We start from the raw sequence: 20938 nt of genomic DNA, 5'->3' as shown, positions 1-20938 counted from the left end.
AAATCTCACAAGCCTTATCAACTTTGCTTTGTTATACTTGATTTGACATCATTGTTATGCAGAAATATTACCATTTCTATTATTTCAGTGACACCCCCCCCCATTACTTTGAAAATAATCAGTGTCCTTCTAACCCTGTCTTCTGATTATCTGATACTGTTAAGGGAGCTTCCCAGGCAGAAACAATGGAAAATTGTAGAACAGAATATGCCAATGAGTTCAACCTATGGGTCTACCAGTAATGAGTAGTCGGTTCTCTTCAGGTATCTCTTCTGGTGCTTCTAGTGAGGAACCACTACCCATTTCATTAAGAGCTCACCAGGATGAGTATAGCAAATGAAACAATTTTGTACAGTGACTATCAACTGATGCCCCCAATGGACATATGGCTCCAATTCTTGTGTCGCATCTAAAGTTTTCCATCCCATAATCCCATAATTATTGTCAATTAAAAGTCAAGTTACTTGGAACAAAAATGACTTCAATGATGGAAACCCCAGAGTTTATTTGTAAAATCTCTTTTAATTTATTATTGATATTAATTGTTCAGGAAACTATTTTTTCCTTTTATTCAGGAACTTTTGGTATAGACTTAACGCAATCTTAAAACTGATCTGGCAAGTTTTTAATTTGTTTTATGTAGCCTATATATGGGTCATTAATTTTTATTCAACTGACATTTATGAAATCCCTGTTATACTGGAGGTGCTTTAGGGTGACCCTGCTCACTTTCCTAGCACCTGGCTTTCTCTCCTAGTTAATTAATATACGATTTGCAGCAGTTGTTGATAAGCAAACATCCTCAGACTTTTCAGTGCTTTTATCTCTTCCAGAATCCCTGCCTCCATTCTCTGTCTACGCCCTTCTCAGTATCTAACACAGAATTCCAGGGAATCATAACTCAAGGGAAATTAAAAGGACACGTGAAGTCAAGGATATTTATTTTGGATCTATTGCCTTAATCCTTTTAGTTCCATGGAAACTAGGATCAGCTTTACAATCCTAAAATGGAATGGTTTACAGAGTAATTTTTGGTGCTATTTGGCCATATTGAAATCTGAATGCCCAAGACCTTTTGTAGAAATAATAATGCCAATAACAATAATGAGAGTTCACATTCAAATAGTGCTTTTAGATCTCTAAAGCTTGTATCTCCCAAATACCTGTAAAAGAGGTAGCAAAAGCATTACAATTCCTATTTTACAGATGAGACTTACAGAGCTTAAGTAACTTCATATAGTCACACAGTTAGTAAGTGTCTGAAGGAAAGAGAAGGGTGGCAGGTGGGGATGATGTACAGACAGGCTCCTAGCATTCAACCAGAGTTATAAGGAAACAGATTTCTTTCCTCCTTCCCCCTCATTCTGATGGCCACTTGCCTCCCCAACATATTTGATACTCTTTTCCTTGATCTTCTCACGGGGCCACACTTATGCTTGCTGAGAATACATTATGATGTGAATTGTGAGCAAATTAAATCATGAAGCATGACTCAACACCCTTTTTTGGACATCAGGCTGACTCTTCAGTGGGAGGTAGAACAACAAGAATGAGCAGGAGGCACTAGTTTTTAATACTTTCTCCATCCTCTTCAAATTAGTATATAAAAACTTTTTCACATGTTATGCTGTATCCCCTGGAAGAATGTAAACTTCTTGAGGACAGGGATTGCTTCCTTTTTTTTTTTTTAATACACCCAGTGCCAAACACAGTTCCTAGAACCAGTTGTTGCTCTGAATTGAATGCGCATTATTCAGAGTTTCTTTTGGAACTTCTTTCAGAGCTTCCTCCCACATTTCCTTATCTTAATCCAAAGGTCTGGCTGGATCTGAAGAGCAATCTGTGAAGTAGTCACCAGACAAAATGGGAGGAGACTCTAACCTAGCTCTTCAAGAAATGACATGGATAAAAAGTATGGGACTTTATGTACACACCCGGTTCTCTATAGAGTCAGTCAAAGTCCCATGATATATATATATATATATATATGTATATATATATATGTGCACATGTATATATATATGTGCACATGTATATATACATGTATATATATGTGTGTGTTTCAGGGAGAGTAACATATTTATCAGATTATCTATGTATCTATCATCTATGTATATATCAATCTCTCTCTTTCTCTATCTGTCTATCTATGCATCCATCCATCCATCCATCTATCTATCTATCTATCTATCTATCTATCTATCTATCTATCTATCTATCTATCTTTGTTTTCCTCCATGGAATCATTGTTGTTCCATTGTTTTTCAGTCATGCCTAATTCTTCATGACCCCATTTGGATTTTTCTTGGCACAAGTGGTGACCTTCTCTAACTCATTTAAATGAAGAAACTGGGGCCACATGGGTTAATTGACTTGGCCAGGGTCATGTAACTAGTAAGTGTCTTAGGTCAAATTTGAACTCAGGTTCCAAACTCCAGGCCCGGCAGTGCATCCCTGTGGAATAATAAGTTTAAATTGCCTTGCTCTTAAAGGGAATGATAGCAGTTCCCAGAAAGCTTAAAGATCACTCTCTTCTACTCCCAGGTTCACTACAAAAAAAAAAACAAAAAACTTTGTGCTTCATGAATATAGAAATTAGGCAAAAACTATGGAGACTTTGGATTCCTGATCTCATGAAAGCTGTCCTTGGTCCTGAACCAAAGTCAGCCTGAAGCAGGTTGACCATGAATGTTGTGTCAGAGAAGAGAGAGAGGTAGGTAGCAACCTACCATGTCTGCTGTACTGAATTGTACAGGAAACTCCTTTCTAGGGAAAGTCATAGCTTTTTTCTTCTTGTGTCCCAAACACAAAATATCCCAGAAAGAGGAGAAAGTTGTCTAGAACTAAGAGAACTAAATCTTGGCAGTTTTTGAAGTGGGAATTGAACCTAGAAAGGGTCTTGGTTTGGGAGCTTGCCATCATTATGAACAATGCTCAGAAATCTGAAACATGTCATAAATTAGAGTAATGCCTACTGCCTGACTGACCTTAAGTTTTAACAATTAAAATAAATCAAACTGGAATGAAATAAATATAAACAAAAATCCCACACATTGTACCTCTATACAAAGGCACTGTTTGTTATCTTAAAGGAAAAATATACAAAACCAGTAGTATTCCAATAGTTAATACTGATGGGCAAAAAAAGTACTTTGAAGTACAGGGCTGGGGAATTATTGACATTTGTAATGAATTTTGAAAAAGTGGTAAAAAGGAAAATATGAAAGTCCCTGAAAATTGCTGCAAAACATGAGTTGATTGTTTTCAAATAGATCTGGCAAATTTCTTTTTACATGTTTGAATTTCAGCCCTCTGTCACAATACCCCTTAAAATGTGAATATTATTTGAATATGTGATTCCACATATTAGATGACAGATGGAGGTGAATGGGGAGTAGAATGGAGCTAGGGGGATTGTGGGTACCTTCAGGAGCAGTTGGTATTTGGTGATTCTCTGGACAGGCTTGATTAAGTAGGAAGAGATAGAGTTGGCCAGGCCATGCCGCTGCTGGATTTCCTATAGGGAAGGAGATAAAGCCGATTAGCTATGGGTGGAAGACAGAGAGAGAAAAAGGAAGAGAGAGATAGTGAGAGAGAGACAGAGACAGAGAGAGACAGAGAGACAGAGGCAGAAACAGAGAGACAGAGATAGAGAGACAAAGATAGAGACAGAGGCAGAGAGAACCAAAGAAAATGAGGGAATATGCATTTGAGGATAGAAGGAAGATAAAAGGGAGAGAGGCATGAAGAAAAGAGAATAGACTAGTTCCCTCTCATTTCCTGACATCATAGAACCCTGATGGATGAAGGCCCAAGAGAGTTAGTATTTCCCCCGTCCTGTTCTGTGATTAATGAATTCCTGCCTCCTGCTCTTCTCCTAATACCTAATTCAGAACTTCTAAGACCCTTCTCCCAAACCCTACTCCCTGCTCAGTCGTCCCCATTCAACTTATCCCTACTTCCTCCTGAAGCCTTATCCAACTGCTTTTGCTCTTTCCTTCCAAGTTGTCCTTTGGAACCCCCACATAGCTGCTATCAAATTGCCCTTCACACTAGACTTCTTCCTTTTACACAATGCCCATCCTGCGTTCATGCAAACCTAGCTCCCTCTCCAAAACATCTCCAAAACAGAGCACTCCTTTCATGGACTGTGACAAAAGAGACCAGGAAAAGGAGGGAATACTTTAGCACCACATCTCTACTTTGAAACTCTCTCGCCATTGCTGTCACTCAGACAATTCTTCTCCTTTGAGGCTCACTTTACTTAATATTATTTTCCATTTCATTTCACAGTCATCGACATCACTCATTCTTATTTCCCAAGGTGTTCAGCACACAGGTCACTGTATTTCTTTCCACTCTAACCCCATGGCTCATATTTAGGCACTTCTAAATATATACTTCTATCACCTACAATGCACTGGTCACTCAGTTCATCAACCTCATCAAATTCCACTGGTTTGTGGTTTCATTCCACTTTAACAAATGCTGGGAGTGTCTATACTTGGGATCTCACTATTCCCTATAACTGTCAGACATAGGTGGTCTTGAACCCTGAAATTTCTTTACCAGATCATTACCTCTTACCCTTCCCTCTCTCCTTCTAATTTGCTATGCTGGTATTTTTTAATGCATTCCCAGTGACCTTTAGTGGCTTTATTTTCTCCTTGTCCTTTCAATCTATTATCTTTAATTTGGCTTCACTTTCCTTCGCATGCTTTTAATAAATAATGAAGTTATTCTTTACCTTTTAATACCCTTACCTTCTGTCTTAGAATCAATAGTATCAATTTCAAGGCAGAAGAGTTTTCACTCTTTCACAGCTAGGCAAATGCAGTAAAATTACTTGCCCAGGATTACACAGCTAGGAAGTTTCTGAGGTCAGATTTGAAATTAGAACCTCCCAACTCCAGGCCTGGCTCTCTCTCCACTGAGTAACTTAGCTACCTCATTGTTTATCTATTCTTAATATTCATTACTCTCTCTCCTTTATACTCTTCCATACATTGAAAAGGTAAAGAAATGTTACATCAATTACACATGTGAAATTATGTAAAATATTTCCATATTAATTATTCTAAATTATATTCAAAGTAAAATTTCCATATTAACCATGTTATAAGAAAAATATGAAAAGTGAAAAAAATTATGTTTCCATCAGAACTGAGACTGATGGTTGGAGAAGTATAGTGTGGAGAAAATGAGGCTATTTAAAAAAATACAGCACTTCGGACAGCCACAAGATAATGGTAGAAGGACTGGCTGGGTGAAGGTGTTCCCTTAATTTATCTTGCTGGGCATAGTTCCATGCATTGGTCATTGAGAAATAGTTTTGTAAGTAGAGTGGAAGAAAGAATAAGAAACAAAAGACATATATGTCCCCCATTTCCCCCATCCAAAAAGAAGAAAGAATTTCCACCCTGCCCACACATTGGAAAGAGCAGCTTACATCAAAGAAGGTGCCTGCATGCTCCAGGATCAACTGGCTGGAATCAGGTTTGTTTTTACAGTAGGTGACATACATCTGGAATTTGTCTGCCTGGAAAAACCAACCACAAGGAAAATCATAGATAAACATTTGGTAGTCTTCTGCCCTAAATACATATATTAGAAAGGTTCACTGGCATCCTTGGACTTTGGAATGGTTTATATATGGCTTTACGTGGAGATAGGAGGTGATGGAGGGAGGAAAATGGACAAATTGCCTTCTAGGATGTCTTTTACATCTGAAAATGTACCCCTCCTACTGCTCTCTCTCTCTCTCTCTCTCTCTCTCTCTCTCTCTCTCTCTCTCTCTCTCTCTCTCTCTCTCTCTCTCTCTCCCCTTCCTCCTTCCCTCCCTCTATCTTTCTTTATCCATCTTTGCACTCAATTTAGAGCAGTGTCTATAGGACAACTCTCAAGTTATTCTCATGTAAATAACCTGTGACCAAGCATACCACTCTCAACATGGTTCTGAGACACTTTTACTTTGTAATTAATCAGTGTGCTTAGGAAATGTGAACTGATTTTTAAAAACTTGTTTATATGTTTGAATTAAATTTTAATTTTGCACTCATTTGAATTTTAACCCGATTCAATGAATCAGTTAATAAAGAAAACTAAATGATATTGATTTGGGGAGTTTCCATTGTTTTAAATTATCTGTAACATCATTCCCCATTTGGTGGATAATAGTATTTTTTTGTAAACAGGAGAGAATGGGTGAAATGAGAAGCATGGGAGCTCTTCTTATATTGGAGGTGATACTGTTGACAGCTAAAGAATGAGGTGCTAGCATGGTACTTGGATTAACAAATTATGAAGCAATTTTTGCTTTCCTTTAAGTCAAAGATGGCCCTGAACAATGAAACAGAAAATGAAAAGGCAGAACTGAAATTAAGGTTTGAGATCCCAGTAGTTTACCTCTTTGGGTCTCTGTTCCCTCTTCTGGAAAATGGGGGGCTTGGACTAGAATATATGTGATCTCCAAGATCCCTTTAATGTCTCTAATGTGAAGATGACCTCCTAGGTTAATTTCTGCTCAAAATCTACGAGCTCATTAAGATCTAATAATTATTAACTGGGAGACGATGCAAATCACTTCACTAGTCCTCAGTTTTCTCCATAAAATGGGGATAATATTTCTTTCCAACTACACCATAGATCTGTTATGAGATTAAATTGCATCCAGAGATGTGGGGAATTCTGAAAAGTAACCAGACCTATGCAGATGAAAGGTACTATCCATCACTACTACACAAGACCCTTATGATTGATCTCTGTTTCTATTTGGATCCAGCCAACTGAACTTTATATTTTTGCTGGAGCTCTCTAGGGACTTCCACAGTTGTCTGTACTCATATCAATGAGCATGAGTCCAGGATAATGTGAAGTCAAAAAGATAAAGTAGCTCATTTTGCATGTTACTTTATAAGAAGAACCTGGTAGAGAGAGACTACTGGTGTGGTTGGTGATAATAGAGAAAAAGGGTATTTCTGGAGAGTAGACCCATTGTGGATCTGCAAAGAGATGATCCTTTTCTTATTATTTGTAGGAGTTATATCAGAAAACGAATGTTAAAAATTGTTTCTATATACAATTGGGGAAAACACAATATTTTTTTTAATTTAAGAAATTATTTGTTGTGACTCCTATATGTAAACTGGATTCTCTGGCATGCTTGTTGTTGTTCAGTTGTTTTTCAGTCTTATCTGTTCTTTGTGACTCCATTTGGGGTTTTCTCACCAAAGATACTAGAGTGGTTTGCCATTTCCTTCTCCAGTTCATTTTATAGATGAGGAAACTGAGGCAAACAGGGTTAAGTGACATGCCCAGGGTCACTCAGCTTGTGTGTCTCAGGCTGGATTTGAAAACAAGAAAATAAGTCTTTCTGATTACAAGCCCAGCCTCTATCCCCTGTGCCACCTACCTGCTGTCATCTGGCTCATTCTAAACACCTAAAAGTGCTTGTAGAATAAATGAATGGCTGTGAATTCAGACAAGAGGCTTTCCTTATGAACAGGAATAGTTTCAGGCTGGACCATATCCTAAGACAACATATTACCCACCTGCCAACACCAGGCCTAGAGGTTATTGTAAAGGATAAAATGAGATCATTGGTGGGAAACTAGCAACTGTCAGGACTTCTTTATCTTTCTTACATCCTGGACCCCTTTGGAAATCTGGCAAAGCTCATGGACCCTTTTTTGGAATATTTTTAAATGACAAAGGAAACCAATTCTATTGAGTTCCTCCTCCTCCTCCTCATCATCATCATGATTGTGTGCTTCCCGCTATCTTTTTTCTCCCTGTTTATTCTCCTTTCTCTCTCTTTTCAGCCTTTCCCTGTTCACAGATGTTTTGTTTTTGATGACAGCCTCCTCCAACATACCGTCATCTTTTGTCCAAAGCCCCCCTCATTCCCCTCACTCTCCTACTTTCCTGTAGGGTAAGGTAGGTTTCAATTCTATGGACCTATAGATGTATGTTTAAAGTTATTGATTCTAGGTAGATGAACACCTAGATCTGTATTCCCTATTGTTAACTATATTTGTTGTCCAGCCATTTCAGTCCTGTCCATTCTTCATGGCTCCATTTGGGGTTTTCTTGGCAAAGACACTGGAGTGGTTTCTCATTTCATTCTCTAGCCCACTTTACAGATGAGGAGGCCAAAAGGGTAAAGTGATTTGCCAGTGTCATATGTTAGAAAGGGTCTAAGGCCAGATTTGAATTCAGAAGATGAGTCTTTCTGTTAATTGTATTAATTATATTAAAATTATATATAAATATAATAAAATTTATATTAAAATGGTAAAATGTCCCAATTTTCTACCATGGACTTCTTTACCCTCTCTGGTCTCAGGTTAAATATGCTTAACAGTTCAGAAGGATAGGTAGTGAGGAGCAAGTTAGGGTTTAAAGAAGCAGAGATATTAAAGGCCCATTACCCAGGTGACAAAGCAGTGTCCCACGTCCTCAGGCAGTTGTTCGTACTTCTCCAGTTCTTTGAGGAAGATGCTGCAATGGGAGAGACAGGCTAAATCAGACACTGTACAGTTGAGCCCCGATTGAACCACTCCCCAAATTAGACTGGAGTAAACTCTGAGTAATCTAGGTTGTGAATAATGCAAGATAAGATTTTTAACCTTAGATAATTAGGGATTTAGAGTTGAGGCATCTTAGATATTTTTTACTCTAACCCCTTCAGTTTACAGATGAGGAATGAAGGTCCAGAGTGGTTGAAAGACTTGTGGAAAGAGGCCAAACAAATCCTAAGTGACAGTTGAGATTTGAACCCAGGTCCTCTAATTCAAAAGCTTGTGCTCTTTTTGTTGTATTACACTTATCCTGTACATGCTTCTAGAACTTTTCCTTCCACCATTATTCAGGGGGAATTCAAGAAATGGCAAGTCTTTTCAACAAAAACCCAAACTAGGCAACTGCTAGGAAGGGGGGGAAAAACAATAAAATATATTCCATTGTTAATCAGAAATGATCAGCTACCATTTTAGGTTATCTCTGCCATCAATTCTTTCCATCAGTGAGAAGAAAAAAGTTAGCGTTATTCATTTCAAACAACCAAACAAAAAGAGCAAAGTCCTGTGTGCTCAGGGGATACAAACTCATTTGAACATGCGTTGGAGCCACACATCATTAGGAGGGGAAATCTGCTGCCACAAAGGAAAAAAAGGAAAAAGAAAACCAAAGAAAAGAAAACAGAAAGGAAGGGAAAGGGAGAAGGAAAGAATGCAATATTCAAAATCCAGCATAACGTATTTGGGGGTTATTCATAGTTTTGGATTCTTTGTGCCTCTGCTTGACATAGGAAAGGGAATGAAATGATTGCTGAATTGATTTGACTAATTCTACCTGGTGTAGGCGGCACAAATCTCCTTGGCAGCCCCTACTAGCTCGAGTGAGTGATGAGGTAATGAGGGTGTTTTGATGGTTCTCCTACTGTGTCCTGCAATTCATTTGTTTGTGTACATGTTTTGCTCACCTCTCCACCCTTAGACTTGTTCTCTCTAAACCTCAAGGTTATTGTTTCATGCTTTGTGTTGAAAACTTCCTTCTGTTGAAAACTACTGCTGATCCTCCTCCTTCCGATTAATAGGAAACTCCTTCAAAAAGGAGGCATCACTTTTGGAATGGGGGCTAGAGGGTCAGGATTAGAATAGATATTCCCTGCCTGCATGCTGGATTTCCTTTAATACCCAAGCCACTGAGGACCAAGAATGTAGCTGTAAGTTTACGATGGAACTCCTGCTGCAGGTTTCCCCTCATTTCTGAGTTTTTAAGTCCCAAGAACCATTTTTAAATCTCAGCTCTGAGATTTATTGACACTGTCTGTGACTTGGGAGAATGACAAAATCACTGAGCCTCCCTGAGTGTGAACTCGCCTTAGCCAGTATAATCAGAAGGTCCCAGATCATGCTTCACCAGCCACTCACCACAGACATCTTGCCGTTTGCCCTCTTGTAGCACCAAATCTCCTCCCACCCTTCCCCACTTACCTAGAATGCCACACTCTAGTAGGGGAGCTAATCCCTCAGTTTTGAAACTGCCCGTTGTGTTTGGTGTCCTGATTGGTGACCGACTAGTGTACAAACTCACCTAATTTAATATCTCTAACGAGCTCCAGACCCACCTCCCCATCCCATCCACCTGGACCATTTTGTCTTCTTCCCTGATATCTCATGCATTATGATATCTTCACCCAATCCCTTTCCAGTTTTTGCTCTGGTAACCCTAATAAGATCAACATTAATATTTCTTCTGAGACTCCCTTCCCTAGCCACCATTCTCCACATATGGTGTTTCATGGTTAGAGTGTAACTTCCTTGAGGGAAAGGCCTTTCTTGCTTCTTAATTTGTATCCCCCCAGACTTGGCACACAGCTTAGGACATAATAAATGTTCCCCCCCCCAACTGATTTATTCATTCATCTCCAAAATGGGGATAATAATACTTGTCCTACCTAGCTATTCATGTGAGCAGCAACCACAATAATAAGGATAATCCAATGAGTGTCTTTGAATGGGGCCATCTCTCGATTACTAATGGTTATAGAGCCTGGTGGAACTTGGCTCCTTACATTCCATACTTCAGAATCTTCCCTGTACTTGACGAGATCTATACCATCATGTCCATCTTTGTATTCCCACTCCCTAGCAGAGTGCCATATTCAGAGAAGATACTTAAACGTTTAGAGAATGAAACTGAGTACATAATACAACAAATCTACTTTCTCAGAACTTGAACCATCACCAATAAGTCTCCCGATCTTATTGAGATTTCCTTCTCTACTTAACTCCAGGGCAGTTAGCTTTGTTAGCTATGGCTTACTTTTCATAAACAGAAACTGAGTAACAGAGCTAGACCTGAGATATAATTGGAATGCTAAATTGTCAGCTGAGGAAACTTCTACTAGGGCAAGTTGCCAGTTTCCACTTCCTTCTCTAGCTCATTTTACAGATGAGAAAACTGAAGCAAACAGGGTTAAGTGACTTGCCCAGGTCACAAGCTAGTAAGAATCTGAGGCCAGATTTGAACTCACGAAGATGAGTCTTCCTGACTCCTGCCCTAGAACTTTGTCCATTACACCACCTTGCTGCCCTGTTAACTATATTAAAGAATACAAAAAAGCATTGGAGAGGTCAAGTTATTTGCCCAAAGTCACAAGGCCAGAATGTGTCCAAGGCAAGGCTTGAATTCATGTCTTCTTGGCTCCAGCACCAGTTTTTTATCCACTATACCATGTTGTCTCTTAGAAATGGTAGAAATGCTTCCAAATGAAAGCTTGTACAAGTGCTGAGAACAGCATTCTAAAGGACAATGAAATGATCATTTCAAGCTGAACTTCAGCTGCCATATTGAAAAAAGAATTACTTATAAACAACCAAAACTTTTTTTTTAAGAACTTCAGGGGAGAGAAAGCTGAATTTGGAGTAAAAAAACCTAGGATAAGCGTCTCACAGGTATTAAGTGTCTGAGGCTAGATTTGAACTCAGGAAGTTGAATCTCCCTGACTCCAGGCCTGGAACTCTATCTTTTGTAACTCCTAGCTGCCCCTGCAACTAATATCCATCCTTCATTTGCCACTTAGTAGCTGTATAACCTTCTGATGTTACCCAGATCTCCTTGGCCCTCAGTTTCCTCATCTGTAAAGATAAGGAGATTGGATAGGATGACCTCTAAATTTCTTTATGACATTAACTCTTACTCATATATGCAGTATGAAGGTTGACAAGCATCAAAATCTCCATGTAAATGGAGACTTCAGAGCATGAAATTCACTGTGAAATATTAATTTGGCCATAAAATGAAAGTCTGAGTGGAATAGTGTTTCGTGATGAGCTTAGGCAGTCCTATTTTCGGTTTTTACCTCACCAATTTCACTGACAGAACTAAACACAAATTAAATTTAACAGCATGAAATTTACTGTTTGTCCCCAGGTGGACCATCCCTCGCCCTTTTCATTCTTGTGAAGCTATCCTAGGAACACTTGTAGAGAAGAATACAGACTTCTAATGTGTTCTGGGCACTCACTTTTAGGATACCAATGTTATAGGGCAGGACTTGCTGCTGGACACTCCTTTTTCTAGGGGTAGAGACTGGGAGTAATATTTTTTGGATCTGTCTCAAACATGGCAATCCCTCAGACATTATAATCAGGTGGGCTTAGGTTGGATCTGAAAGCCAGTTTCATTATTGGTCTAAACCTCTGATTCTGGAATATGTTGAATGTTGCCTCCCAAACAGCATAAATCATTCTTATCCTCTTCTGTGAATCTCCCAGACTAACAAATATATGTAATCTGAATCTCAAAGGCCATCTCGTCCAACTTCTACCTGAATAAGAATCCCTTCCTCAAATGATGTTATTGTTCAGTCATTTTTAAGTTATATCTGACTCTGTGTCTCCATTTGGGGTTTTCTTCACAAAGGTACTAGAGAAATTTGCTATTATCTTGTCCAGATCATTATTATCTTTAAAACTCTTACCTTCCATTTTAGAATCAACACTGTGTATTGGTTCCAAGGCAGAAGAGCAGTAAGAACTAGGCAATAGAGGTTAAGTGACTTGCCCAGGGACACACATCTGGAAAGTATCTGAGGCTAGTTTTGTACCCAGGGCCTCCTGTCTCTGGGCCTGGCTCTCAATTCACTTAACCACCTAGCTGCCTCTTCTTTAGATTATTTTATAGGTGAGGAAACTGAGGCAAACAGGGTTAAGTAACTTGCCTAGGGTTATGCAGGCAGGAAATATTTGAGATGAAATTTGAACTCGTAAGATGTCTTCCTGACTGCAGGTCTAGTGTTATATCTATTGCACTGCCTGACTGCCCCTCTCAACCAATATCCACACCTAAAATGGTCATCATAAAGCTGTGTTGACAGTATTTAATTCTTTGCTTTCTATATACTCAACAACCATTGCCTTAATATGTTGTGGGAATTTGCCAAGATTCAGTGTCAAGATCATCAGCTTATACATAGATTCCATCTTTTTTTCTTTCTTGAAAATGAGCACATTTGCTCTTTTTCCAGTCTTGCATCACTTCTTCCACTCTCTAATAGCTTTCAAAATGTCACTAATAGTGCCTCAGCATTCTCATCTGACAGTTCTTTTCTCTACTATAATCTTTTCGCCCCAGGATAGAGCTAATTTGGTTTGATCACCTGCACTATGAAATATTCACTTCCTACTCCTTATTTATCTTGGATTTTAACTTCTAGTCTTACTTTAAAAGCTTTTCCCCCTATAGCTGATCATATTTTAGCTCTCCTCCTTCCTCAATTCTGTTTACTTTTCTGAATTTTCTACTTTCTGTAACTTTTATTTTTCTTATTTCTTTATCCAAATGTGGGGGGTTTGGATGGAAGCCCTTCTCTGTTCATGAGATTGACCATGGAGAGTAGAATATTTAAATCTGGTTTTTCTAGCTACTTGTCAGTCTACTTCTTGAGAGTCTCATTTATATGAACAATTTACTTTATAAATTCTATATATAATTTCTTCTATAGGTGTTCTTGGGAGAGCTTAGCAAGAGTGCAAAGGGCAAAGGATGACCTACCTTGTGACAAACAGCAAATTTCATGCTATTAAATTCTGAATTACTTTTTTGTTCCCATTTGTCCCCCAGAAAGCCTAATAAATGCCTTCTCATCTTTGTTCCTGATGGGAGGTTACCTTGCTCACATGCCTGACTGGCAATTAGGAGTTTCCTGTCCAAACTCCACTGAAAACAGAAGCTCTATAACTATTGTCTAAGAGGAAGCCTCCAATAAAGCTCAAGATACACAGAGAGAAAGACCCAAGGCCTGGCAGCCTTGCCTAGTTTCTGATTTCAGTTTCATTGGGTCTTGTTGCTCATTTTCACCACCTATTATCTCCACACCTTTTTTGTTCATCATCACTAATAGGCTGATATGAAAAATGATAAATCAGCTCTGCTCCTTCTGTTGACATGTTTAAAAATTCTGGGTGGCTGCTGCTGATATAATGAACCTCCAACTCAATTCCCTGAAGTCCCAGCAACACAGTGGGAGGGTCCCTGATGAGCCTACCATTGACTGAATGAGGCATCTTCTATCTATCTTTTGCATCCAAATCTCACAGAACCCTATTTTCCCTAATAAATGCAAAGATAAATTAAGACCACAAGGTCTAATATGAAATTCTTGTATAAAGACCAGTGATTTTGTTGTTGGCAGGAATGGGTAACAGAGGCGGGCATGTATGACAAAGGATCAGGACACAGGCTCTGGATGCTTAATCAGGATTTTTCATCTTGCCCACAAGCAGATCCAAATGGCAACCAGAGATGCCACTGGAGCTGAAAAGAATTCTGTCATCTCAGCAAAACTTAGCACTTTTCCTGTTTTGCTAGTTAGAATCCCCTGGATATTTTGAAGGAATATTAATGAATGACCTTGGGCACAATAGAGGTGGAAATAATTTTTTTTTTAGCTGAAAGCTGGATAAAAAGACAAGCATTAAAAACTCAGGGCCAACAAGAAGAAAAGCTCCTTATCTGAGTTGCCTTAGCAATAGGAGGTGTAGATACCCTAGTCAAATGTGTTACTTACACACTTGCCCTAACACATATCTCTTTCCACTATTGGTATGGCAACCTATAGGAAGACATTCCCTTGTGGATATGGAAGGAGAATCTTTGCAGTCCCTTATCTTTCCTTGCTGTTTTTACTAAATATATTTTCTTCTGAACTGTGTCCTTTGCATAGCTGAGAAAATGACCACATTGGAGGGGGCTTGCAAGCTATGATTTTGAGCAGATGCTGTTACTCAAAAGGTACTCACCTCAAATGTGGGGTGTGCCCTTCAGAAAAGGCATGGGGGTGGCCCTTGGTTCTAGATGAGCATTTAGGCAATTCTCAAGTTTTCATTCAACTCTGTCTTATATCTAGAGGTTCAGCTTCATAACTGATTAGGGACTTTGGCCCATCATTCAAAATAATCATGACCTTCTAAAGCTGAACTTGGATCACTGGTGACAATGGAATTGACTCCTTCATTTGGAGCTTCAGGTATTTGAAGATACAGACATCATCTTTGCCTTCTTTAGGCAAATATGGTGAGTTCGAATGGAAGCACCTCTGTTCATGAGATTGATTATAGATTGTGGAATATTTCATCTTAGTTTCTCTAGCTAGCTACTTTCTAGTCAACTTCTTGAGGGCCTCATTTATATGAATATTTATATTTACTATCTAGAACAGAGCAGATAAATTAAGTGTAAGATAAAAGTATATATTTTTTTCTTCTTCCAGAACAGGAAGAGTTACATGTAAAGCCTTTGGCTTTGTGAATAAGTTAGAATTTGATGGAATTAAATGTATACAAATTAATCTGCACATTCAATCATGGCTGGGCTGTTGGGCACTCAAGCTTGAATGGTAAAGGAGCTGATATAAATGTCTATCTGTACTTTTATACAAATCAAACCAAAAATCTTTTCCCACAGGGGAAGCCCATGGTCCATTCCATTTTTAAAAACCTTATCTTCTATTTTAGAATCAATACTAGGTATTGGCTCCAAGGTAGAAGAGGGGTAAGAGCTAGGCTAGGGGTTAAGTAACTTGCCCAGGGTCACGCTGCTAGAAGTATCTGAGGTCAGATTTGAACCCACACCTTCCTTCTCTGGACCTGACTCTCAATCCACTGGGGCAACCCAGCTGCCCCTTTCATTTATTTATTTATTTGTCTATTTATTTATTAGGATTTAAAAGATGTCACTGACATATACAAATGATAGGGCAGCAGGAGAGTGTTTCCTTACAGTTTTGCATCATGCCCTAGAAAAAGAGACTTTTGACAATGACTGATACAAATTTTGTTTGTCAAAAGAAAAGCCACTCTTTTTTTAAACTCTTACCTTCTATCTACTAAGTATTGATGCTAAGGCAGAAGACTGGTAAAGGCTAAGCAATTGGATCTAAGTGACTTACCCATGGTCACAAAGAGAAATAGTACTCTTCAGAGAAAATAGTCCTATTATACTTTGAATAATATTGGGAATTCAGTTTGAAGTGTCATAATTGAAGACGGACATATACAAATTAAACCTGACTGGGGGCTTAGGGAGAAAGCTAGGATAGTAAGAGATCTAGAGAGTAGGTTTTATGAAGAAACTAGGACTGTTCATTCTGGAGAAGAGTTAGCTTGAGTTCAGTAGCATCTTCAAGTCTTTAAAAAGGTGCCATTTGGAAGAGGTCAGTAGCTGTATTCCACGTGTTTTCTAAATGCAGGAATAGGACCAGTGAGCAAAAGTTAAAAGCTCAGAGTTCTCTGCTAAGAAGAAAACCGTTCTACCAATTGACACCAATGGAAAAGAGTCTTGTGACAGAGAAATCTGAGAGCAGGATGGTTTGGGCTAAGTGATCTAGATCTAGCCTTTTAATTTGGGATATTCAAATTGAAGTTGGACAGCTACCCGAGGGAGTTTGTATAAGAGGTAGATATAAGAGAAAGATAGATTATATGATCTCCAAAATCCCTCGCAGGCTGAAACCCCACAAGTCTCTGAACCAGGGCTGTTTCATCAGCATCAATTTAAGTCTGGGATTGTTATAGTCTGGAGAAGAAAATATCTTACATCCCCACTGGATCCCGAGGAACTAAAAGAGAAGCTTCTTGTTTTGTTATTATCTTTGTATCCCCAGCATCTAGCAAAGCTCCTACCAGATAGTAGGCACCAATAAATGTGTATTAGACATAGCTAGCTGGCATAGTGAATTTAAGAGACAGGAGGGGACAGCTAGGAGGCTCAAGAGAAAAAGAGCCAGTTCTGGAGACAGGAAGTCCTGGCTTAGCTATGTGACCCTGGGCAAGTCATTTAATCCCTATTGCCTAGCCTCTTCTGCTCTTCTACCTCTGAACCAATATGTAGTATTGATTATATGTACAAGAGAGACAGGAAGGCCTGGGTAGAAATCCTGTCTCAGACACTTACTTATCTGAGTGATTGGGAAAGTCACTTAAGCTGGTTCAGCCTCAGATTCCTCACCTGTAAAATGGGGATAATAATAGCACCTAGCTGACAGAGTTGTTGTGACTTAGATTAGGTAATAGATGAAAAGTGCCTTATCGACATTAACATGTTATAAAAAAGGCTAGCTATGATGATGATGATGATGATGATGGTGATGATGATGGTGATGATGATGATGATGGTGGTGATGATATGTCACTGGTGTGGAGCTGGGCAATTGTTTAAACCATGGACATTTGAGTGTAAGGCAATTACTTTAAGAAAAGGAAATCTAGCAGACTGGTCCCATTTTGTTGTTTGTCCCTTACTGTTCCTCCCCAAAGTCCAGTTCTGATAGAATTAAAGAATGCACTCGGGGCCAACAAGAGTCCTGGAGTTGGCCAAAAGAGATTGAGGTTGGTGGGGGTGTTCAATGGAGATTGCCAACACTTTGCAGTCACTTAGGGAGCTCATGGTGATTCATTTGAATTTCTGTTCCATCAGGAAGCAGAGCTTCAAAAATTTCTTGGCCTTGGTCTGAAGGCCCTAGGCTCAAAGCCAGAGGGCTCAGGGCCCTCTGGCTCTCCCCCATCAGTTCACACCAGAGACTCCTTCACGCTCAGGCTTCTGGGGAAGGCAGAATCAAAGAAGGCTCAGGGAGCTCAGAAGCTGCAGCAAAGGACTCACGGGATACCAGTGCTGCTCATTCCTAGCCTCCAAGTGTAAGAAATGAACTTCAGGCTGCTGGACTGTCACTTCAAGAAGGATGCTCCACTCCAAGTTTCCCAGGGGATTTTGTAGACGAGATTTCTGCTTCTGGCTAAGATTGGAAGCAGGGAACTTTGGTTGGGCAAGCAATATCAAATCCTGAAGGTTGGGCTTTGTGAATAAGTTAGAGTTTGACAGAATTAAATGTACACAAATTAATCTGCATATGCGGTTGTGGCTGGGCTGTTGGGCACTCAAGCTTGAATGATAAAGGAGCTGATATAAATGTCTATCTGTACTTCTGTACAAATTAAAACAAAAACATTTTGCCATAGGGAAAGCCCATGGGTCATTCCATTAAAAAAAAACCCCTTGCATTCTGTTATAGAATCAATACTAGGTATTGGTTCCAAGGCAAAAGAGTGGCAAGGGCTATGCTAGGGAGTCCAGTGACTTGCCCAGGGTCATACAGCTAGGAAGTGTCTAAGATCAAATTTGAACCCAGGACCTCCCATCTCTGGGCCTGATTCTCAATCCACTGAGCTACCCAGCAGCCCCCTTTAAAATTTTTTTTTAGGGTTATTCCTTTTGATAGTTTTACATAGGCTTAGTGATATGAAGGAATCTTCTCCACTTGCTCTCTGCTCCTTGGAATTTCTTTCTTTTTTTATGGAGGTGGAATGTTTTAATAATTTTTCAATCTAATATTCAAGAAAAGGGATGAAGTAATAATAATAATAAGGGAGAAAGGAAACAAACATTTTATTCAGTGCCAACTGTGTACCAGACACTATGTTAAGCGTTTTACTAACATCTCATTCATTTCTCACAACAACTTTGGGAAGTAGGGTACTATCATTATCCCATTTCACAGCTGAGGAAACAGAGGTAGATTAAAGTTAGGTGATTTCCTAGGGTAACATAACATAGCTATTAAATGTCTGAAGCAGAATTTGAAATTGGGTCTTTTCTGACTCCAGGTCCAGTACTCTATCTACTGAGCCAACTAGCCTAATACTCATAATAACTAATAATATTTTTATTATGATGATGATGATGAATAACAATAATAGATTTTATCTATTGCTTTAAAGTTTCTAAAGCATTTCACACGTGTCGCCACATTTGATTCCTAACAATTTTGTGAGGTGAGAAGATGCTATTATTTTTTCCATTTTATGAATAATGAAACTGAGATAGAGAGAGTTTAAGTGCCTTGTCTTGGAGTTGCACAGCTAGCAAGTGACTGATGTAGGATTTGAACTCATGTCTTTCCAATTCCAAGTCTAGTACTTTACTCACTATGCCACTGAGCTGATGGTAAGCAATTGACAAGGATAAATTCCAGGTCTGTTAGATCCCTTATTGGTTTTGTTTTGAAATGGGAAGGCTAGGGATAGACCCTGGAGTTGTGATTTATTAGTACAGAGAACTCTTCAATGGAGAAACTCTATCTACTAACACAGACCAGCACCTTCTTTGAAATTTTTAGCCTTAGAGAGTTGTCTCGGGCACTGAGGCATTGTGACTTTCCCAGTGGTCACCTAGTATATCTCTGAGGCAGGATTTGGACTCAGGTGTTCCTGGCTCAGAGGCTGACTGTCTAACCACTAAGCAACGCTGCCTATATGATGGTGAGTTAATGCTAGTGCTTTCTCTCAGTGAGGATGGCCACTGGATCCTGTATAGAGCTTGCTGGTACATTTTTGTACATCTTGAAGCAAGGACAGGGGAAGACTGCTGCCAGATGAGTAGGGCAAGGGAAGGGGAGGCAAGAGACATTCAGGACAAACTCTGCCATCTGCCCCTTTGGGCAGGGACCCTCGCATATTAGAAAGGATGCAGGGATGAACAATAGAGTGACACAAAGTATTGCTGTCCTTCGTGGCCACAAAAGCTCAGCAAAAGAGGGCATCAACATGATCAGCAGACTGTTCCTGGAACCCTGGGACCTGATCAATGAGATTTTTGCCTTATCTTACCCCAATTCAGGCCTCTACATCACTTCCTGGTCATTTCCATAACATGCCTAGACAACAGCTCACACAACTGTGTATTATACTTGTATATATGTTCATAGGACCACAATAAAGGTTACTCAGATTTAGTCCTTTTAGAGTACTTGGGGCTCTTGAGGGATGGATGACCTATGATCTCTTTTATGAGAGAGGGCAAGTGTCTGGTTTGACTACATAACATCCTAAATTCTGCTTTTGTAAGCCAATTAACTGCTGGTCTTCTTTTCTCTCCAACTCTTGAAATGACTGTTACAGATGCTTCTGCAATTCATCAAGAGTAATTGCTCTAGAGGACGGGATCAGGAAGTGGTTTTGGAAAAGGTGGGTGGACATGTTCCACAGTTGGTGGCCAATGTCATCAATTATCCAGGCTTAATTCAAACCCACAACATTATTGGCAACTCGTAGGAGAGAGTTTGGAAACAACATCAAGACTGGAGTCAGAACACTAGACTTAATGCTAGCGCCTTCCCTCCGTGATTATCTCCACTTTGTCTTGGATAGAGCTTGTTGGTACGTCCTTGTCTGCCTGCTGTCTCTCTCATTAGACTGAGCCCCTTGGGGAGTAGAGACTGATTTTTCTGTCTCTTCTGTATTCTTGGCACTTAACACAGTGCCCAACACATAGCAGAAGCCTGATAAAAGCTTATTGACTTGACTTCTGGCTCTTCCACTTGGTGACTGGGTCATCTCCAGCATGCCGTGCTTTCTCCCTGGGTCTTTTTCCTCCTCTATAAAATGAGGGGGTTGGACTAGATGATTTCTAAAGTCCCTTCCGGATCTGATACTTGAAGGTTCCATTAGGATGATGCTGTCCAGACTGACTCATCTCCCCCACATTTTCAAACATTTCAAGCTAAATATTAGTTGCCAGCAATCTCCAAGATTTAGATTTAGTGAAAAAGCAAAGAATATTTTGGGCACATACATGTCCTTGATTAACATTATGTACCTCTCAAAGGATGATTCGTGCAGCACAAGCTAAGCTGTGATGAGACTTTTCTAAAATTTGCCTTGGGGATTAAGCCTCATGCCGTGTTTCAAGGACCCAGATTTCACTTGTTGGGTGTTATGGAAAAAGCACACAGAAGATACTCATGGGACACCCTCTTCCCCTGCTTTCCAAACCATATTCTCAAAATCTGGCCATCCCCTGCAACCCCCTTCCACTAGAACCTGGACTCTACGTCTGAGCCCTTGGGCTCCGATGGGTGAGATTTTGCCTTATTTTATCC

The 20938-nt window shown here is 39.6% G+C and overlaps 1 protein-coding gene across 9 annotated transcripts in view; it reads right to left on the bottom strand.

Moving 5' to 3' along the window:
* KALRN (kalirin RhoGEF kinase) overlaps window positions 1-20938 on the bottom strand; it is a 1009634-nt gene that overhangs the window by 323466 nt on the left and 665230 nt on the right. For all 9 annotated transcript variants that reach the window (XM_056793564.1, XM_056793558.1, XM_056793562.1 and 6 more), the window contains 3 exons: window positions 8430-8499; window positions 5450-5539; window positions 3425-3517 (listed from right to left, as the gene is read on the bottom strand). In XM_056793564.1, coding sequence (XP_056649542.1) covers window positions 3425-3517; window positions 5450-5539; window positions 8430-8499 — 253 coding nt within the window. The remainder of the gene's footprint in view (window positions 1-3424; window positions 3518-5449; window positions 5540-8429; window positions 8500-20938) is intronic.

Source organism: Monodelphis domestica, chromosome 4 (genome assembly GCF_027887165.1).
Source record: "Monodelphis domestica isolate mMonDom1 chromosome 4, mMonDom1.pri, whole genome shotgun sequence".
NCBI lineage: Eukaryota > Metazoa > Chordata > Mammalia > Didelphimorphia > Didelphidae > Monodelphis > Monodelphis domestica.
This window is presented reverse-complemented; position numbering and strand designations above follow the sequence as displayed.